Source organism: Pantherophis guttatus, chromosome 6 (assembly GCF_059756535.1).
Source record: "Pantherophis guttatus breed Tessera chromosome 6, ASM5975653v1, whole genome shotgun sequence".
NCBI classification, from domain to species: Eukaryota; Metazoa; Chordata; class Lepidosauria; order Squamata; family Colubridae; genus Pantherophis; species Pantherophis guttatus.
In genome coordinates this window covers 52,513,094-52,532,920 of record NC_142068.1, presented here as the reverse complement: position 1 = coordinate 52,532,920, position 19,827 = coordinate 52,513,094, and the positions used below count along the sequence as shown (strand labels likewise).

Sequence of the window (19,827 nt, the reverse complement as noted above, 5' to 3'; positions counted from 1 at the left end):
ATATAGATATTTTAATAATGTTGCTTTTCTGTAAAAAAAAAGAGACATAGTTGTCTTTTTAGTAAAAGTATGATAGAAATTTCAGAAAATCAAAAAATGGGAGAAATGTTTTATATATATGTATATATGAATAAGAGAAAATGTCTAAATTTTAGGCAAATTTGATTAAACAGATTGACTATTCCATTCTTCTGCACATAAAGCATAACAATTATTTTTATAGCAAATAAAAAGCACAAGACAAATGAATTTTACTAGCAAATGCTTTTGTTGATTTTGGCAGTAATTTAGTACAGAGCTGCTGTACGAATTGTAATCTGCAGAATATTATATTTTTAACTGGAGCATGACATGAGCTTGCAACAATTTTTAAATATACAGCTTTTCGTATATTTTATGAAAAGTTGCATAGTTATATACTTTAATTGTTAATAAATAATGTAAATTAAATTATGACAGCAAATGTGATGTAGTAATTAGGTTGCTGGACAGGTTGTAGTCTTTCTTTAGGCATGAAAGCCAATTGGGTGACTTGGACCAATCAGTCTCTCCTAGCCCTTGACTGGGAAGTCAGAAAAGTCCATCTATTAACACAGTGGGATTGATATGAGCTGATAATAAGCAAGCTAGTAAATAGTGTTACTTATAAACTGGGTCATATTCAGAGTCAACAAACATCACATCACCTGTGATGGTAAAAGAATTTGTATCATTCTTTAAATAAAATTATGCAGTGATGTTCTCACTGAATGGTGCAGAATTGTATTCTTTTTATGGGCAAATTCATTTTTGGAATTTTTGGCTCCTCTTTTTCCCAAGTATTAATAGTTTCTGACCCTTTCTTTGCAACAGGATCACTTCTAGTATAAAAAATAGAAAAGAAATAACTGTTGATTAGCACATCTCTCTTTCCATTTCTCATAAGATCTTTTAATTAGTATTCAACTATTTTTCTGATTTTCTTTCATCCCATAAAATTGCTCACCATCTTAAAGCCACAGATTCAGATTTCCTAGATAGAACTAAGAAAAATCATGAAAGGTTACAAACCATTACTTTGCAACAATTAAAATGAAGTGATCAAAACAGACTAGTGTTTTCTCTCAACAGATAGCTTCCAATGTTCCAACTAGATGGCTTCCTTCTCTTAAGAATTTACTTTGGGACCAAGGTTAGCAAAGATTGAGAATTGGAAACAGATAAAATGAAAAAGGTGATTCCAACAATTCCCTCTAACTAGGAAACATCTCTGAAGTTATTGAAAGTAGGTGCCAATTTTGATCCTTAAATAGTCCTTTCTCCAGAATTCATATGTGAATTCTATATTTAGCTAAATTCCAATTCTTTCTAAAAGATAACAGAGTTGCCCAGATTATGATAAGGATTTCTTCCGGAAAACAAATTCTATTTATCTTGATTCTCTCTTTCGAACTCTTGAGTTGGTTACTAGAATAAAATAAAAGCAAAACTATTTTAACGACATATTTTTTTCAGTTAGAAGGTGGCTTCACGTGATAATTTTAATACAAAATTCAGTCAACTGCTATCACTCAGTATAATCTTAACTGCTCAGCTGTACATCTGAAGATAATGTTGCAATAAACTTAATTTACACAGTTTAGTTTTCACTAATCTCCTAATACAGAAAAAGAAAGACAGTATAAATTGCACTTTATAAACTATGACCTAAAAGGCTCTACCCATTTAGCTAAGTAAACTTTGCATAGAGATTTTTATTATCCACACTTGTGATAAAATTAATTCACTAGGTATTTTTCATTTCAAAAAAAAAAGAGAGCCTAACAAAAATCCACTACTAATTAAATTGTACTGCAACTTCAAATCTTTGAAACATAATATCCATTCAGTGGTTAATTTATAGTAAAGAATAATTAGGTAGTATCATCTTATACTATACCTATGACCATGATTGAGACCAGAATTTCCATTGTTAAGCAAAATGGATGTTAAGTGAATCATGCCTGATTTTGTGATGATTTTTGCCATGGTTCTAAAGTGAATCACCACAGTTCTTAAGTGAATCACATGAATGTTAAGTGAAACTGGCTTCCTCCACTGACTTTAATTGTCAGAAGCCAGTTGGGAAGATTGCAATGGTGATCACATGACCCTGGGATGTTTCAAACATCATAAATACATGCTGGTTTTTGATCAAATTTTGATCATGTAACTGTTGGAATGCTATAACTTCTGTAAGTTTGAATACTGGTTGTAAATCACTTTTTCTAATGCTGTTATAACTTTGAACAGTTGCCAAACAAATGGCTGTAAGTCAAGGATTTCCTTTATTAGCTGACTAGCTACCTAATTAGAATTTAGAAAAAGACTTCATATAATAAGTTAAATATCTGTTCCATTGTTTTTAATTCTGGCTGTTCACCGCCCTGAGTCCTTCGGGAGAAGGGCGGTATACAAATTTAAATAATAAATAAATAATAAATAAATAAATAAATAAAATAACAGTAAGTTCAGGGCTTATTCTAGTCAATTTTCTGTTTTGTGCACTAACCATTAAGTCTTGATTTGTTTCTTCCTGCTTCATCTGCCGATACAATTTTTTGTCTCTTGAGTGTATCAATCCCTGGATAACCTGTCATCACTTTGAAAGGGGCTCACCATCAATCTAATTCCATGGAAGACTGTAAGGTGGTCTCAAACTACAATTCAAGCATTTGTAGGAAGTAATAGAAACTTCTCCCAGAGTTTTTGCATTATCCTTAAAAATTTCAGAAATGCTGAAACTCTCAGATAAACAGCTTTTAGTGCTAAACAACAAAAATGCAACAGAAAAGAGCTATCTGGTGCCCTTTTGTCTCTTAATTTAGGCTGAATTATAGGAAAACTTTTTATGCAGGGCTGCCTTGAATAATATTGACTTGTATACAGAGTATGGCAGATAGATTTCTGATTATTTTTAAGGGGAATTCCTTACTAGGTTATATTGGAAAGTTGAAAAGGTACTATTGAAGAAACCAGTGGCAAGCATTTCTAAACATTATATTGCTATCGAGAAACTACATTGATTGAATCACCAAGATTTCAGCTTGATTTAAAGGGATCCTTACTTCTTTATTTTACAATAATTATTACATTTTTTTATTGATTGCTTGGTTGGTTTTAATTTTTGTTTCTTTAACGATATGTGGGAATAACCTTGGAGGTGAGGAAAGAAATGCTGCCTAGGGAATGGTCTGGTAAGAAAGGCCATAGCCTCCAGTGGCCTAATGACTGGAGAAAGAGGATCAGAAAGGTATTCCCCCCTTCTCCCAAAGTTCTCAGGCTATAAAGGAGAGGATGGAAAATTACTTTCAGCCTTCCCAGGTAGACCAGACAGGAAACATGACCAGATGAGCCAATTCTACTTTATTGTAAGGTTACTTTAACAGAATCTTATAAATCTGAAAATACAAATCTCCCTTCATCTCCTTTAAATCTTTGTGTTGTTCTTTTTTTAAAAAAAAATATTTAATTAAACTTAAGATTTATTATTAGAAAAGCCCCATTTCATATTATGTTTAATATTATTTTCAGAATATGGAAAACATTTTTCATCTATTATTCCATAATAATCCTTCTTTAACTTTTCTTAAATTGGATGCAAATGTTCTGATGTTCTATCATCTAGGTGGTAATGTAGGAGTTTTAAAAGGAAGATAATGAAGAACAAAATGTGTAACATTTATTTGCAGTTATACTTTACAAACTAATACATACACATTGACTTTTCTTTGAGGTCAATATCATTATTTATTGATCTGAAAAGTTAATACTGACTGAGGTCAATATTAGATCTCAAGGTTCAACAATTCTGTCTAATGGGTTATATTTCTTACCCATATATAAAGAAGTTTTTAAAAAGCACCTTAAATATATAAAAATATTGAAGGCTCATATTATAGAAAAAAATCACTAGAGTCAAAATAATAGATTAGATTTATTTCTTAATAGTTAGTTTTTAAAGCCTAAAATGGTTGAGAATTCAATTTGACAGATTTTCTATAAAAGAAAGTTAGAAAGTACAACACAACATGTAAGCAATGTTGTTCTTTAATAAGCTTGTGTGTCAAATCAATATGTATCACTTAAAGATTTGATTCCCATGTGAATACAGATATCTGGAAATGGTGAAACTATTACCATAAAATACACCTACTATCATCAGTACACAATAGTCAATTACACTTTGGCCTTACTAGTTTTAAGGAAAAATAATATGTACAAATCTGATGTCAAAAGTGACAAGGGGAGAAACATTTCTGTTCCAGTTAGATTTTAATATTTGATAACATGGCTAACCATTGAGAAACTGTAGAAAATACCTGTTAAATGTACAAGAGCATATCCAAAAACAAGATATGGTTACCAGTCATTTGATTCTTTCAATGTATGCTATGCCTACTTCTTATCTTAGCATTAAAAGTAGTTTCTTACTCTATATAGTTTTAAAAGTTTAATAAATGTAGCAAAGCAATATGACCAATATAATTTGGGTTATGTTGATGTTGTTAATACTTTTAACATGTCAGAATGTTAAAAGTATTAACAACATCCTGCATATATCATGTCACTGGATTACAGCATCCTGAATATTCTTACAGCTAAATTTCCAAAAACATAAACATCATATGAATTGAAACCCTTTTTAGAAGAGGAATATACATGGAAGGAATCCCATTAAAACACAGATCAGTATTTAAAGTGATCAGTTTGGTCAATGCTTTTCTTTCAGCGTGGTAAAACAAATCTGTTAAAATGTGATCCCAAATATTAGTTCAGGATTTGGTATATCACTGTTTACTCACATAGTCGATTGGTGTCAGTTGCATAAATAAATAAATAATGCAGTGAGATGAGCCACATGTGTGTATTTGTGCGGGCATACGTGTCCATGTGTATACTCAAATAAACATTGCATACTTTCAGTTTTAAAATAAAGCCCTAATGAGGATCCAGATTGACAATATATTTTGAAGATAATGTCCTTACCTAACATGATTTCTGGCATTATCTAAATAAATGCATAAGTGAATGAATTAAAGTGAAAGACTTGAAGCAGTCATATATGGGCATATATCTTTACGTTTATCAGGCGAACCTGATAAAACGCCCTCCCGGCCACAGCCATCAAGTGTCTTCCAAAGATAGCTGTGAGTCCAGGAGGGCCCCCAAGTTGCGAGCCCTCTCCGTGGGGGCCAATGACTCGCCTCCAATAGTCAGTGATGGCATCAACTGACTATATCGGGATGTCGGAAACCACAGCCACTCGATCTTGGATGGGTTGAGCCTGATTTCTTTTGAAAGAAATCTGAGAAATGGAATGTAAAATGTGAAATTATGCGTCTATGAATCTAAAGGGAATGAGTAGAAAAATATTCTTTTAGCATTTAAATAAATACCAGAACTAACCTAATCTCAAAAGGCCTATATTTACATATATACACATGAAATTCATTAAAAATTAACCAACAGATAAGAACCCAAATTTTGTTACAGCATGATTAGTGGTTTACATTATATTCTGAAAAGACAATGATATTAATTAATTAATTAATTAATTAATTAATTAATTATTTATTTAATTAATTTGTGTACCGCCCTTCTCCAACAGTACTCAGGGCGGTGAACAGCCACGGTAAAAACACAACATATAAAATTTAAAAACAATTTAAAAAACATTAAATAATTTTGGCCATTAATTTAAAATAACCCAATTAAAACCAATTATAAATTTAAAACCGTAAGGATGGGGTCAAGCCAGCCCGGCTAGATGGAATAGATGTGTTTTCAGGGCCCGATGAAAAGTCCAGAAGTCTGGTATCATGCGTATCTCTGGGGGTAGGTTGTTCCAGAGGGCAGGTGCTGCCACAGAGAAGGGGGTCGCCAGCTGACATTGTATGGCCGACGGCACCTTGAGGAGGCCCTCTCTGTGTGAGCGAACTGGCCGGTGGGAGGCTATTGGCGGCAGAAGGCGGTCTCGTAAATACCCGGTCCTAAGCCATGGAGCGCTTTAAAGGTGGTCACCAAAACCTTGAAGCACATCCGGAAGACCACAGGAAGCCAGTGCAGCTCGCGCAGGAGAGGTGTCACATGGGAGCGCCCCATCGCTCCCATAATCCCCCGTGCGGCCGCATTCTGGACCAACTGGAGCCTCCGGGTGCACCCCAAGGGGAGCCCCATGTAGACAGCATTGCAGTAGTCCAGGCGGGAAGTGACGAGTGCTGAGTGACCGTGCGTAGGGAGTCCCGATCTAGAAAGGGATGCAACTGGCGTATCAGGCGGACCTGATAAAAAGCCCTCCTGGCCACGGCCATCATATGCTCTTCTAAAGACAGCCGTGTATCCAGGAGGACGCCCAAGTTGCGAGCCCTTTCCGTGGGGGCCAATGATTCGCCCCCAATAACCAGCGATGGCACCAGCTGGTTATATCGGGACGCCGGAAGCCACAGCCACTCGGTCTTGGAAGGGTTGAGTCGGAGCCTGTTTCTCCCCATCCAGGCCCGCACGGCCTCCAGGCACCGGGACATCACTTCAAGGCCATCATTGGGGTGGCTTGGGGTGGAGATGTACAGCTGAGTGTCATCAGCATACTGATGGAACTCCACCCCAAAGCCACGGATGATCTCACCCAGCGGCTTTACATAAATGTTGAACAGAAGGGGCGAGAGGACCGACCCTTGCGGCACCCCACAAACAAGGAGCCTCGGGGTCGACCGCTGCCCCCCTGACAACACAGATTGCGACCGGTCAGAGAGGTAGGAGAACCACCGCAAAACGGTGCCCCCAACCCCTCCAACCGGTGCAACATGATACCATGGTCAATGGTATCAAAAGCAGCTGAGAGATCTAACAGGACCAGGATAGAGGAGCATCCCCTATCCCGAGCCCTCCAGAGATCATCCACCAATGCGACCAATGCCGTTTCCATGCTGTACCCAGGCCTGAAACCGGACTGGAGCGGATCTAGATAGACAGCTTTATCCAGGTACTGTGGAAGCTGCCGCGCCACCACACTCTCAACAACCTTCACAATAAAACGAAGGTTGGAGACTGGATGATAGTTAACCAAAACAGCCGGATCCAGAGAGGGCTTCTTGAGGAGGGGCCTCACCACCGCTTCTTTCAAGGCGGCCGGTAGGACACCCTCCCTCAAGGAAGCGTTAATAATCCTCTGGAGCCAGCCTCGTGTAACCTCCCGGGAGGCCAGCACCAACCAGGAGGGACACGGGTCCAATAAACATGTGGTTGCGTTTAGCCATCGCAGAATCCTGTCCACGTCCTCAGGAGCCACAGGATCGAACTCCTCCCAGATAACACTCTCAAGACCTGCCTCAGTCATCTCGTCTGGACTTACCCAGTCAGACGCCAGGCCTTCATGAATCTGAGCGATCCTGTCATGCAGATACTGCACAAAATCCTCAGCTCGACCCTATAAGGGATCATCCTGCGCTCCCAGATGGAGGAGGGAGCGGGTCACCCTAAACAGGGCGGCTGGGCAATTATCTGATGACTCAATAAGAGTGGCAAAATAGCTAGATTTTTCCGCTTTTATCGCCACTAGGTAGGTCTTAATATGAGACCTCACCAGTGTTCGGTCGGATTCGGAACGGCTGGTCCTCCATCCGCTCTCCAGGCATCTTTTCCAGCGCTTCATCTCCCTCAGCTCCTTGGAGAACCAAGGAGCCAGGTGAGTTCGGTGCCGGGTCAGAGGCCGCAAAGGCACGACGTGGTCCAAAGCCCCAGCGGCCGCACTGTCCCAGGCGGCCACCAGGTCTTCAGCCGAGTCATGAGCCAGAGTCTCAGGAAATGGCCCAAGCTCCATCTGGAACCTATCAGGATCCATCAGGCGCCTGGGGCGGAACCACCTAGTCGGTCCCGCCTCCCTGCAGCGGGGTGTAGTGGTTAGAAAGTCAAGTCGAAGGAGCGAGTGGTCAGACCATGACAAGGGTTCGATGACTATATCCCCTATATCAAGGCCACTCAACCACTGACCAGAGATAAAAACTAAGTCCAGAGTGTGCCCGCCCGTGTGAGTAGGGCCCTGAATTAACTGAGTCAGGTCCATGGCCGTCATGGAAGCCATGAACTCCCGACCACCTCAGATGTTTCACCGATGGATGGCAGGTTGAAATCCCCCATGACCAAAAGTCTGGGGGTATCAACCGCCACCTCGGCTATGACGTTAAGCAGCTCAGGCAGGGTCGTTGCCATGTGGCAGGGAGCCAGGTACGTGATCAACAGACCCATCTGCACTCCACGGCCCCACTTCACAAGAAGGGACTCACATCCAGCTATCTGTGAAACAGTGGTCTCCCTTGGCTCAAGACCTCCCTTTATAATAACTGCCACCCCCCACCCCTGCACTGAGCTCTCGGCTGGTGGAATGCCCGGAAGTCTGGTGGGCACATATCTACGAGGGGAATTCCCCCCTCCTGGCCCAACCAGGTCTCCGTAATACCTGCCAGGTCCGCTCCCCCCTCCTGAATAAGATCGCAAATGAGGGGGGCTTTATTTACCACAGATATATACCTGGATTAGATTTGTTGCATATTCCTGAGCATAGAACTAATGTTGTCAGTGTATTTCACAGGCTTTCAAATTATATTAGCTTAAGAATAGCTTGAGCCTGCAAAAATTACTGAACGAAATTGATATAATTATATGTCTTTTGAGAAGAAAAAGAACAAGACTGCTTCTATACCTGTCTTGCTGACATCAAATAGTAGCAAATAGAGCTTCAGGTTCCATTCAACCACTTATATCACTTACTGAAAAATTTTACTTTACTGATTTATATTTAGACCAAATGTAACATGATGGTAATGATCTGAATATCTTTGCTTTGGACCATATTACATAAAGCAATTCAGCTAGCAGGAACTTGGAATTGGCTTTTTGTTAATAATTTTCAATGGCCGTTAAGGTCCATTTTGGAGGCCAAACTTTCACCTGTTATCTTAGGGCACAGATATACATTGTACAGTTTCAGTACTTTGTGACTAATTTATTTCTTAATTGGTTATGATGTTTTATCAATAATAACAGTTGAAACCGCAAAATAAATATATTTTACACAAACATTACATTGAAAATCTTCACTGTTGTATTAGAAAAAATAGGGATTCTACCCCTCCCCATCCTTCCATGTCTTATCTTCAGTACAAAAAATATTATTGGCTCTGGATATTTTCAACTGGTATGGTTAATTGTGATAGTTTCCTTGGCTGCTTTTTTTTTAAAAAAAATGTGATTGGAATTATTTTAATTTTTTTTTAATACCATTCACTACTCAGAATCACAACCCTACAAATTGAATGAATGAATGAATGGATATCAAAACATTATTTGTGTGAAATTTCTGCAGATCTCTATTTGGACTTTATTATTTTATATTCAATAAAATATGAGTTATGTCAAACCAAGGACTACTCTGTTAGCAACAATTAACATAGTAATTTCATTTACCAATGAAATTTAGATAGTTATTTTGGATATAAGACAATTAATAGGATCTGTCTCTAGAAATGTACAAAGTAGACCACAACCTACTTCTTAGTAAGCTAGAAAAAAGTGGGATAGATAGCATCACCACCAGATGGATTCGCAACTGGCTGACAAACCGTACTCAACGAGTAGTCCTTAATGGGTCTAAGCCTACATGGAGGGAAGTAAGCAGTGGGGTACCACAAGGTTCTGTCTTAGGGCCAGTACTTTTCAATATCTTCATAAACGACTTAGATGAGGGAATAGAAAGGGATCTTACTAAATTTGCAGATGATACTAAGCTGGAAGGAATAGCTAACACCCTAAAAGATAGGCTCAAGATATTGACAGACTTGAACACTGAGCCCTATCTAACAAAATGAAATTCAATGTAGAGAAATGTAAAGTCTTACACTTAGGCAAAAAAAACCAAAAGTACACATATAGACTGGGTGAAACCAAGCTTAATAGCAGTGACTGAGAGGGATCTTGGAGTCTTACCGGACAACCAGCTAAATATGAGCCAGCAGTGTGCAGTGGCAGCCAAAACAGCCAACGCAATCCTAAATTGCATTAACAGAGGGATACAATCAAGATCAAGTGAGGTACTAATACCACTCTATAAAGTCCTAGTAAGACCACACCTAGAGTACTGCATCCAGTTTTGGTCACCACACTATAAAAAAGATGTTGAGACTCTAGAAAAAGGGCAGAGAAGAGCAACCAGGATGATTAGGGGACTAAAACATATGAAGAACAGTTATAGGAACTGGGCATGGCTAATCTAGTGAAGAGAAGGACCAAGGAAAACATGATAGCAGTCTTCCAATATTTGAGGGGATGCAACAGAGAGGAAGGGGTCAAGCTATTTTCCAAAGTACCTGAAGGCCAGACAGGGAATAATCAATGGAAACTGAGCAAGGAAAGATTTAACCTGGAAATAAGGATTAATCTTCTGACAGTGAAAACAATCAACCAATGGAACAGCTTGCCTTCAGAAGTTGTGGGAGCTTCATCACTTCAAGAAGAGATTGGACTGCCATTTGTCAGAAATGGTGTAGGGTCTCCTGCTTGGGGGGGGGATGGACTAGATGACCTACATGGTCCCTTCCAACTCTGTTAATTTGTAAATGTATGAAAACTGAACCACCACCATCCCAAAGCAACTTATCTGGCACTATAGAGACAAATTAGCTTTATCTTCTATGAGAAACTGAAGGCTATAAACCAAGTAAGACAATAGCCGAAACACTGACCGCATTCTTATGATGGTACTACATTCCTGAGTTTATTTTGTGGCAGAGAAAATGAGAAAACACTATTTTTGTTATTCTTAAATAATAATACTGCAGGTTTTTTTACAGCTCACAAAGTTTATGAAATCAGATCCTAGTGGGAATCTGCAGAATGGAAACTTGTGACAATTTTACAAGGCACTTCAAGGTTAAAATCACTCATATGAATACTCGAACTTGACACAATTTTTGATAATGCTCCTGTAGATATATCCATAGCAACCAACTAATATGGTTATATGGAATGAATTTAGTTGGTGTGCTTGAGAATATGAACTTAATAAACCATGTGTATTCATGATCCATGTTCATGTTAACTTGTAATAACAAGTTGAATGAAACTAGCTGGATAGATGTGCAGGGATGAAGATTAGTGCTAAATGTCTTAAAACAAAAACTTGTCTGCTCTTCTTACCAAAAGGATAAAACAATTATTTTGTAAAATGTCATATTGTTCCAAAGGTAGTAGGTAGTAGTACATAAGTTGCTGGGAATTTTAGATAAAATGAACTGATTTTATTTCAATGAAAACATTTTGGTCATCCAAATAGATTAATTATTTTAGGAGAAAGATGAAGAGCCTTGGTACTACAGTGGTTTAAAGCACCCTGTTATTAACACAGCTGCCTGCAATTTACTGCTGGTTCGAATCTCTCCAAGGCTCAAGGTTGACTCAGCCTTCCATCCTTTCTAAGGTAGGTTAAATGAGGACCCAGTTTGTGGGGGCAATAAGCTGACTTTGTATAAATATACAAAAGTATGAAGGCTATTGCTTAACGCACTGTAAGCCGCCCTGAGTCTCCGGAGAAGGGCGGCATATAAATCAAATTAAAAAAAAAAAAAAAAAGACAAAATGATTGTGATGTTTGGCTGGATGTCATTATGTATGGAAGCAGGAGATCTAATTCTATTATTCCAATCTTTATTAGTTCCAAACAAAGCAAATTCATTATACTTATTGTGTTAATGGCCACCTTGCTTTGTAAATAAATGTCAACAACATACTGATTTTAATCTATATTTATCTATATGAGCAATTACTCAACAATGGAATGGATAAAGGCCAATAAACTGAAATCAAACTCTGGGTAGATGAAATCATGTTTTATTATATTATATTAACATATTTTCCTTGTTATATTCTTGAATATCATTCTCTGCCACTAAGGTTTTTTATGTGCTGATTTTTTTTCATTTTGGTATTTTCTATAGAACATTATTGATTCATTGCACTGGAAGCCATTCAGTCAGAAATCATTAGAATTTTACTTACTCTATCCCAAATGTCCTCCTTGAGCTGGAACTACAGTTCCCCTCATAGCTGCTCATCATGAATTTTTTGTTGAGATAGCTTCTTGGTGAATTACTGGCTCAGCTCACTTTCACTGGTAAGTTTATTTCATCTTGGAAAAAAACCATTGTGGAAGACCTTTTCATGACTCCTCTGCCCCATTTTTAATATTGCTTGCCTTGACAGAGCTATGCCAAATGTTAAACATAGAACTTGGTCTGGATATACAGTACAAGAGAGCTAAAATTCCCTCCTACTATTTCAAGAACCTCTTTCAGAGTCCTTTTGAAATTCCTCAGTACCTTTATAGTATTACTTCATCACATACAAAAGAGTATTCAGTAGAAAGCCCTACCCTTGATGCTGATGCAGGGAACATTTAATAACTTCCCCTATGCAGAGTGATACTGTATTTGTACAGAGGAAACTACTGAATTAGAAAAGCACATTGTACTTTGCTGCTTTTATAATGGTGCATGATTATTTATATTTACAGCATGCAATTGCTGTATAAGTTGGTATATATTCTTCTTTCTAAATTCTCAGAAAGTGAGAGTATAACAGTAGAAGATAATGTATCAATGTGCAGGTGGCTAGAAAGGTAAAGCATGGCTAGGTAAAACAGGTCAGATGTAGCAAATGATTTTTGCAAATATTTTTATTTATTTGTTTATCTCATTTCCTTCTTTCCTATAATGGTCTATGGTAATATTCTTGAGAGGCAGAAGGAGGAAGAATTGCAGATTAAGCAAAAGTTAGATAAGAGGCAACTTAATTCACAGAAGAAATGGCGCATGGCAAACATCTCGGAAGGGACCCTCCCTAATTTCTTGAACAGTAAGGTGAGAGGGGAGAGATTTACATTCAGATTTGCGAGACCTTACAATAAAGATAGTGTTAGAATCCATAGTCGGTGCTTCTGATACAGACTACCCAAAGGGCTGACATCAATCATGCAGTCAACTATTACCCACCCACCCTCCCTCCCTTCCTTCCTTCCTTCCTTCCTTCCTTCCTTCCTTCCTTCCTTCTTTCCTTCCTTCGATTTTTTGTGTTGTTTATCCAATACACAAGTGATAAGAGTGAACACATAAAATATACATTAAAACATACAATGTAAGAAATAAGAATGTTTATTAATAATCATATTTATGTTAGTTTGAGTTTTCCCTTTTAATTACATTCAGTAGAATTAAAGGACTTTTAGTGCTCTTGCAAAGTTAATAAAATACATTCCACTAAATTCTGAAAAGCATAATCTAAGAAGATTTACAATAACTATATTTCACATTTGATGTTATATCCAATAAAGAGTTGAATGTATGCATTATGCAAATTTAATGAATGGTTATAACATTTCAGCATTCCAATATTGATTAAAGAGATGAAATATCTGAATGATCTTGACTAACCTGGATGCAAAGACACAAGTAAGAAAGAATATACAAGTCTGCCCTTAGGCTGGGGCTCTGTGAGCTTCACCTCTAAGCAAGAATAAAACATTATTAAAACAAGCCACTTTCTTCAAAATCTTGACTTAAAAGAACTAGTCACTGAAGAACATCTGAAACAGTAACTCAAATATGTCTACAGAGAAGATATATAGCATACTCTTTTATATGTACATCTAGGTTGTTACTTCTCAGTAGAAAAGACACAAGAGTCACTCCCACCCACAAAAATATGAAAATAAAATCCAACCATATGTTACTGTCAAATAGTTATTGCCTTGATAGCAAAAATGAATTAAACCTCAGTTATTCAGGATAGAGAATAGTTTACTTGCTGAGCTTTGGTTTACTTTAATAAATCTTGTTAAGAAGGCTTTGTAAGATTCCTGCCTGGAATTATTTTTTGTTAAGGGTCCACTGTCCAAGAGCTTGACACAACATTTGCTGGAGAGTTCAACAAAATAAACGATAAGGTAATTCCATTGTGTAAACCAGGCTCATACAACCCATCACCCACAGGTTGTGTGTGCCCCTGGATAGCCTCACAAGATAATAAAAATATTAAAAAATAATTAGTTTTTTATTTATATACATGAACTATATTATATATTTTATATGTGGCCTAAGACAATTTATTTTCACTCAATGAGGTCCAGGCGAGCCAAAAGTTTGGACAACTATGGTGTAAGTAGTGATTTGGAAATCTTTTTCCCTATTGTTATATAATTTTGTTTTAGAAAAGCCACTATAATCATTATAGTCTAAGTGCTATTGCTATTGCTAATACATGTTAATCAATTATACAAAAAGACACCTTCATCCTATACCAGTTCCATGGTAATGGTTTACAAAACCAGATTCAGGTTTTTTTAATAACTCCTGAGGGTTATATATAAAATTGAGAATTGTGCAGGAATTATGTATGTAAGGTCAAGATTGTTGGCTGCTTATTTGGGTTGGCATCTTTATATTTGTTTAAAGTACTTAATTAAAAAAATATGGCCATAAATTATATCATGATATTTTCCTTTCATTTTATGCATACCTTTATTTTACTTATTTCTGAAGGCCAGTTGAAGGGCTATGGGTGTTTATAAAATACTATGGTTTTTATTTTTCTAGAGAACAGAAAATCATGTTAGAAATGCACATTTTATTTGTCTAGACTAGAGTTTGTCCTCTATGAATATCAAGGTACATTTTTAAAAAATTGTACCTTGATATTCATTCAGGAGATGAACTTCTTGTTAGGCAAGATCTTAGTAAATATGAACTACAGTCTTGTGTTAACTCAGTTAATCACTCAGTTCTGTTACACTACTGACAAATTTCCTTTTTAATAACAGTAGGCAGAAGATGTCAGATTCCAAAGAAAGCTTTAGGATAAGGCTTGCTTTCTACTAAAAGTAATTTATCTCTTATGAAGGGGATGTGATGGTGCAGTGGCTTAATAATGCTGGAACTGCTGGCCAGAAATGATCTGCACTCCGATGGTTCAAGCCTGGCTCTGCAAGATGAAGTGAGCTCCCATTGCTCATTCCCTGGCTCTTACCCACCCAGCAGTTTGAAAGTATGCAATATTGCAAATAGATAAATGGGTACCACCAGCGGGAAAAACGTAGTTTGTGTGTGTGGGAGAACAGAAGTCAGCGCTGGACCTGGCTGGACCAGGCAACATGACACGAGGCAAGGTGAGACTGGTAGAGGAGCCCAGAAGCAACCAGCCACTAGTCAGATGGTGTAAAACTAGTCTGCCCCTTGTGGTACAGCAAAGATAGGTGCGCAAGCGCTGAATTAACTAGCAATCTAGGCTATCAGGACTGCATTGTGTCTAGCATTTCTAGATTTCTAGATTTCTCTGACACTGTATGCCTTGCACTAAATAAATTTTAGACAGTGGGTAGTAATTTATTTCTAAGTGTTTTATTATGAACTGGCATATAGGTGGCATATAGGTGGTACTTTTTTTTTTTGGTAATACTGAATTTGCAAATGTATACTTATAAAACCATCTTCTGAATCCTGATCGGCTCAAAGACCAAACTTACATTTAGGGGAGTAATTAAACAGACATGTAAAGAAATTCCAAAATGTCCATTAAAATAAAAACTCAGTACTTGCATGGGACAGATAGCAGTGTTTAAACTTAACTGCATATTTGCTTATTGAAACTATTATAGTGCTTCAAAATAACTCCCATCTCATTGGATAAAATTTAAAAATCATTCAGTAATGTTCTTATTTCATTTTTATTAGCAAAAACCCAAAACCCAAAACCCACCGAAAGCATATCCTCACCAAAATAAATTACCATTGGTTATTAAAATTGATGCAGAAAAGGCTCTTACCATAATACAAAATAACACAAAAACAATTTATATATAGATAAGGAAGCAATGTTCTGTTCTAATAGCCTGCATTGGGGGAAAGTATAAGAAAAATATGTTGGTTATCAAACACATTTGATGACTTACTATGATAAACCTACAGAAAACAAGATGAATGTTATGGTACATCAAAATCCAACACAAGTTATGTATTGAAAAAGCAACCATAAGCAGAATTTCATTTGGGCCTCTTTAGAATGAAATCAGAATGGAGTTTGCTTGATGGGTTATACCTCAGAAATTTGGAGAAAATTTAGATGCCTATAATTGGATTAACTTTTAAAATCATAATACACATACTATGTAGAACTGTCCAAGATGAATAAAAACGATTCGTATGTTGAAGTTTTGTATATCAATTTAAAAACTGCTCATAAAACAGAAAATGTTTTAAAGTTACTGACTAAAGACATAGCAATAGTAATAGCAATAGTAATCCTTTCATAACTCTTGTTCATTGCTATATAAAAGCAGCAAAATACCCTATACTATAAATGTTAAAACAGTAAATTTTTAAAATTCATTATGTAGCTTTCATTACAAATTATACATTCCTAAAAATATTAATTTCATATAATAACTGAAAGTATAGGAGCAAAACAACTGTAGTCCATGGTATATATTAACAATCATTGCAGGTGGGTAAACTGACAAAATGTTACTGTATATTAAGACAAATGTAGAATTTAGACAAAGTATTCCATCTCTTTTCAGATGTAGACTTTTAAACCTCAGGAACTGTTTTCAGTAGATGTCATGCCTTTTAACTTGAAAAAAGATAAGCGCAAATAAGCTCCCAATTGTCTCCCCAATATGTAAACCACATCTCGGGCTGCTGTCTCTGCTTTGCCTTTGAAGTTTCCCTGAAATGTCATGTGTTGTGAAGACTGCTGTGCATAAGCAAGACAATTTGCTCACTCTCAGAATTCTTACCAGTTTCCACTGCTATTTGGTATCCAGCCTCTAGTCTCCGAGATGACCTTTCCAGCCTCTCTGTGTTATCGAGCAGATGTGCCCTCTAAAAGGAAAACAGGAAAGAAAATTCAAGAATCCAGCTCTAATTCTCTCCCCCCCCACCACCCAAAACCTCTTTGCCCCTGCATACGTTACTGGTTTTTATTTTAAGTTTTAAGAGGAAAGTATGAGCTTAAGAACAGCACTGGTTGGAAAGAATTAGAAATGTAATCATTTATAATTATGCTTTTATAATATTATACTTGCATAATACAAAGGGAATATTTGCTTATTTGTACAAGCTACTGAATAAAAACAAGACATTATATGACCAAAGCTAAAATAATATTTTAATGAATCCCTGTAGTTTTACTGTAAGTGCATATCTTTGTTTCACTAGAATAATTTATTGAAGCAAATCCTGCTTTTGGATGACAAGCTTTTATTTGAGCAATCTATGGCATGCACATGGAAAGGTAGAATTCTTTTGTGTATATATTTTACAGGACTATGCTGTGCAGTAAAAGGCCAAGAATAAATGACTGACGCAATATAATAAATTGAGTATTACATATTAATATATGTAGAACAATTTTTACTAAGTCTAAAAGATTAAATTACTCTGCAGAATTCGGTTAATTTTAACTTTATGATCTGGGATGAGCCCTAGATAAAAAGACTATTGCTACCGATTTTTCTTTAAAATATTACTTTATTTAAATATATATTGCTTCTGAAGTGCTTCTAATCAATTTATCAACATTTACCCACTAAGTTCAGGCATACATTTCTAAGTCACTCTTTTTTACTCTGAAAAAAAAAAAAGAATTAGCTACATGGGCCAAAAAAAAAAAACCAAAAACCCACCCACAACCTCTCAACTCCTGGAACTTTGCCTTGTTGACAGATGTCATTTAAAAATTGAAGAAATGCTTTCTAATAATAATATTAAAAAGTAGGTGCTATCCATATTAGCTGAGTGGCTGTCTGCCGAAATGATCTACCTTGCTCTAATGAGCCCCTATGGATCTTGGGAGATGCAAGCTGTATTGACATGCACACTTAAGCTAATACACCTAGACCAGTGCCTCCAAGCTCCAGCAGCCAGGGATGCTGACAGAATATCTCGCTTCTATCTTCAAAGAAAGGAAGTGATTAGTATGTTATCATTACCATTCAAAACGTGATTTCCCTATTCCCTCCTGGCACAGGTGACACATCTCTGAGATGTGGCCAGACGATGGAGGCAGCTAAAGCCACATCAAAGCTTTCCTTGATTTTTTTTAAAGAAATCATTAAAACAATGCATTTAGATCAGCAGAGAGAGAGTCCAATGTGAAGGTCAGGAAAGCTAAAATAACAGTCTATAATAATTAATAGAGTTGTCTAATTCATAGTGTATAGGTTAAGAGAAATGGCAAAAATTAAAATATTGGGATGAGCAATCCAAGCAGAGACGGGACGAAGGAAGAGAAGAAAGAAATACACATTTTATAATATTTTATAATATAATTTAATCACAATAGAAGAAATTAAGGCAGTGTACCCTGGGGAATTTTAAAACAAAGAAATAATTTAACAAATCATTAAATAACTTCAAACAAAAACAGCACCTCATAATAATTGATTCTATGTATCATAATATTATATGTTATAAATATATCAAATATTTTATTCATTTGTGGGAAGAGTTTACATTTTTAATATTTTAATGCAAATTTTCTTTAAATAATATCTACTGTAAAATGATCCTCAATCTATGCAAAAGTGAAAAATCGAAGCTGCATAAATGCTTTTTTCAAGAAGACGAGAAATTTGAAAAACATCACTACTCTTAAAAATGAAATGTAAGTGAATTGCAGATAATACACCTATGCTCAGTGCAAAATGCTTGCAATGATTAAACACTGTCAGTTCAACTATATGAATATCGCTAAAGTGTTTGAAACTGAAAATTATTTCTAAAATATTTTAATATGCACTATATAAACATTAAATGATAAATATCATTACAAGGATAATAGATGTAGTGAAAACTGACAAAAGCAAATTTATAAAATGTTCAAAAGGAATCTTAGCTTTCCTGTTAGCAGTCATCTACGCTGTTTTTCTAAACAAGAGCACAGAAGAATCTCATATTTTGTTATTCGGTATTGCTTTTTCATTTAATTCCACTTTATAACTGAATTATTACTACTAATACCATTATTGCATTAAACTACTGTATGTTTATTACAGAAATGATGTTATGTACGGTCATAAAGCTATGGACTTCATCAGCAGTGGGTATTTTCCATTCCTTTTCTAACGGCACCAAATCTATTCTCCCACATTATTCTTAATCTTTTGTATAAGAAATAGTGTGAGGTTGTTCCGGCTGCTTTTTAGCTTCTAAAGAGCTTCACTATCGAGCTAGATGAAGAAGTTTTGCAAAGCGACAGGGCTACATCTAGAGATTTAGAAACTCCACATGGACTGTATTCAAACCGTAATTTCAGAGGGTTGAAAAAAATCAAGCAATGTAGCCTCTACAAAATTCTGTATACAGTATGGCATGTGTTTGAAGGAAGCCTTATAATAAAAGGAAAATGGAACATTTGATTAATAGCAATATGAAAAAGTACACAATTGCTTTTAAGATAATACTTCCTTGGGAGAGCTGTAATTTAGAATGCCTATATGTCTAATTATTTGATTAATTTAAAACATCACTGCACTAGCCATCATTTGGACTTCAATGTACATTTTACTCTGTGTAAAAAAAAAAAATCTTTACAGCTTATCCTTGAGCCAAAAACATAATTAAATTGCAGCAGTGAAACTTCTGCTCTTTAATTTTGACTTGAAATCCCTTTTTCAGCCATAGACTTCTTATGATTCCTAAAATGTTTCTCTATTAAAAATGTAAATGATTATATATGCATATTAAGCAAACAGGAATAAAATTT

The 19,827-nt window shown here is 36.2% G+C and overlaps 1 protein-coding gene across 4 annotated transcripts in view; it reads right to left on the bottom strand.

The window, feature by feature from the left end:
• VTI1A (vesicle transport through interaction with t-SNAREs 1A) overlaps positions 1 to 19,827 on the bottom strand; it is a 227,356-nt gene that overhangs the window by 134,190 nt on the left and 73,339 nt on the right. For all 4 annotated transcript variants that reach the window (XM_034440119.3, XM_034440117.3, XM_034440120.3 and 1 more), the window contains one exon: positions 16,859 to 16,943. In XM_034440119.3, coding sequence (XP_034296010.1) covers positions 16,859 to 16,943 — 85 coding nt within the window. The remainder of the gene's footprint in view (positions 1 to 16,858; positions 16,944 to 19,827) is intronic.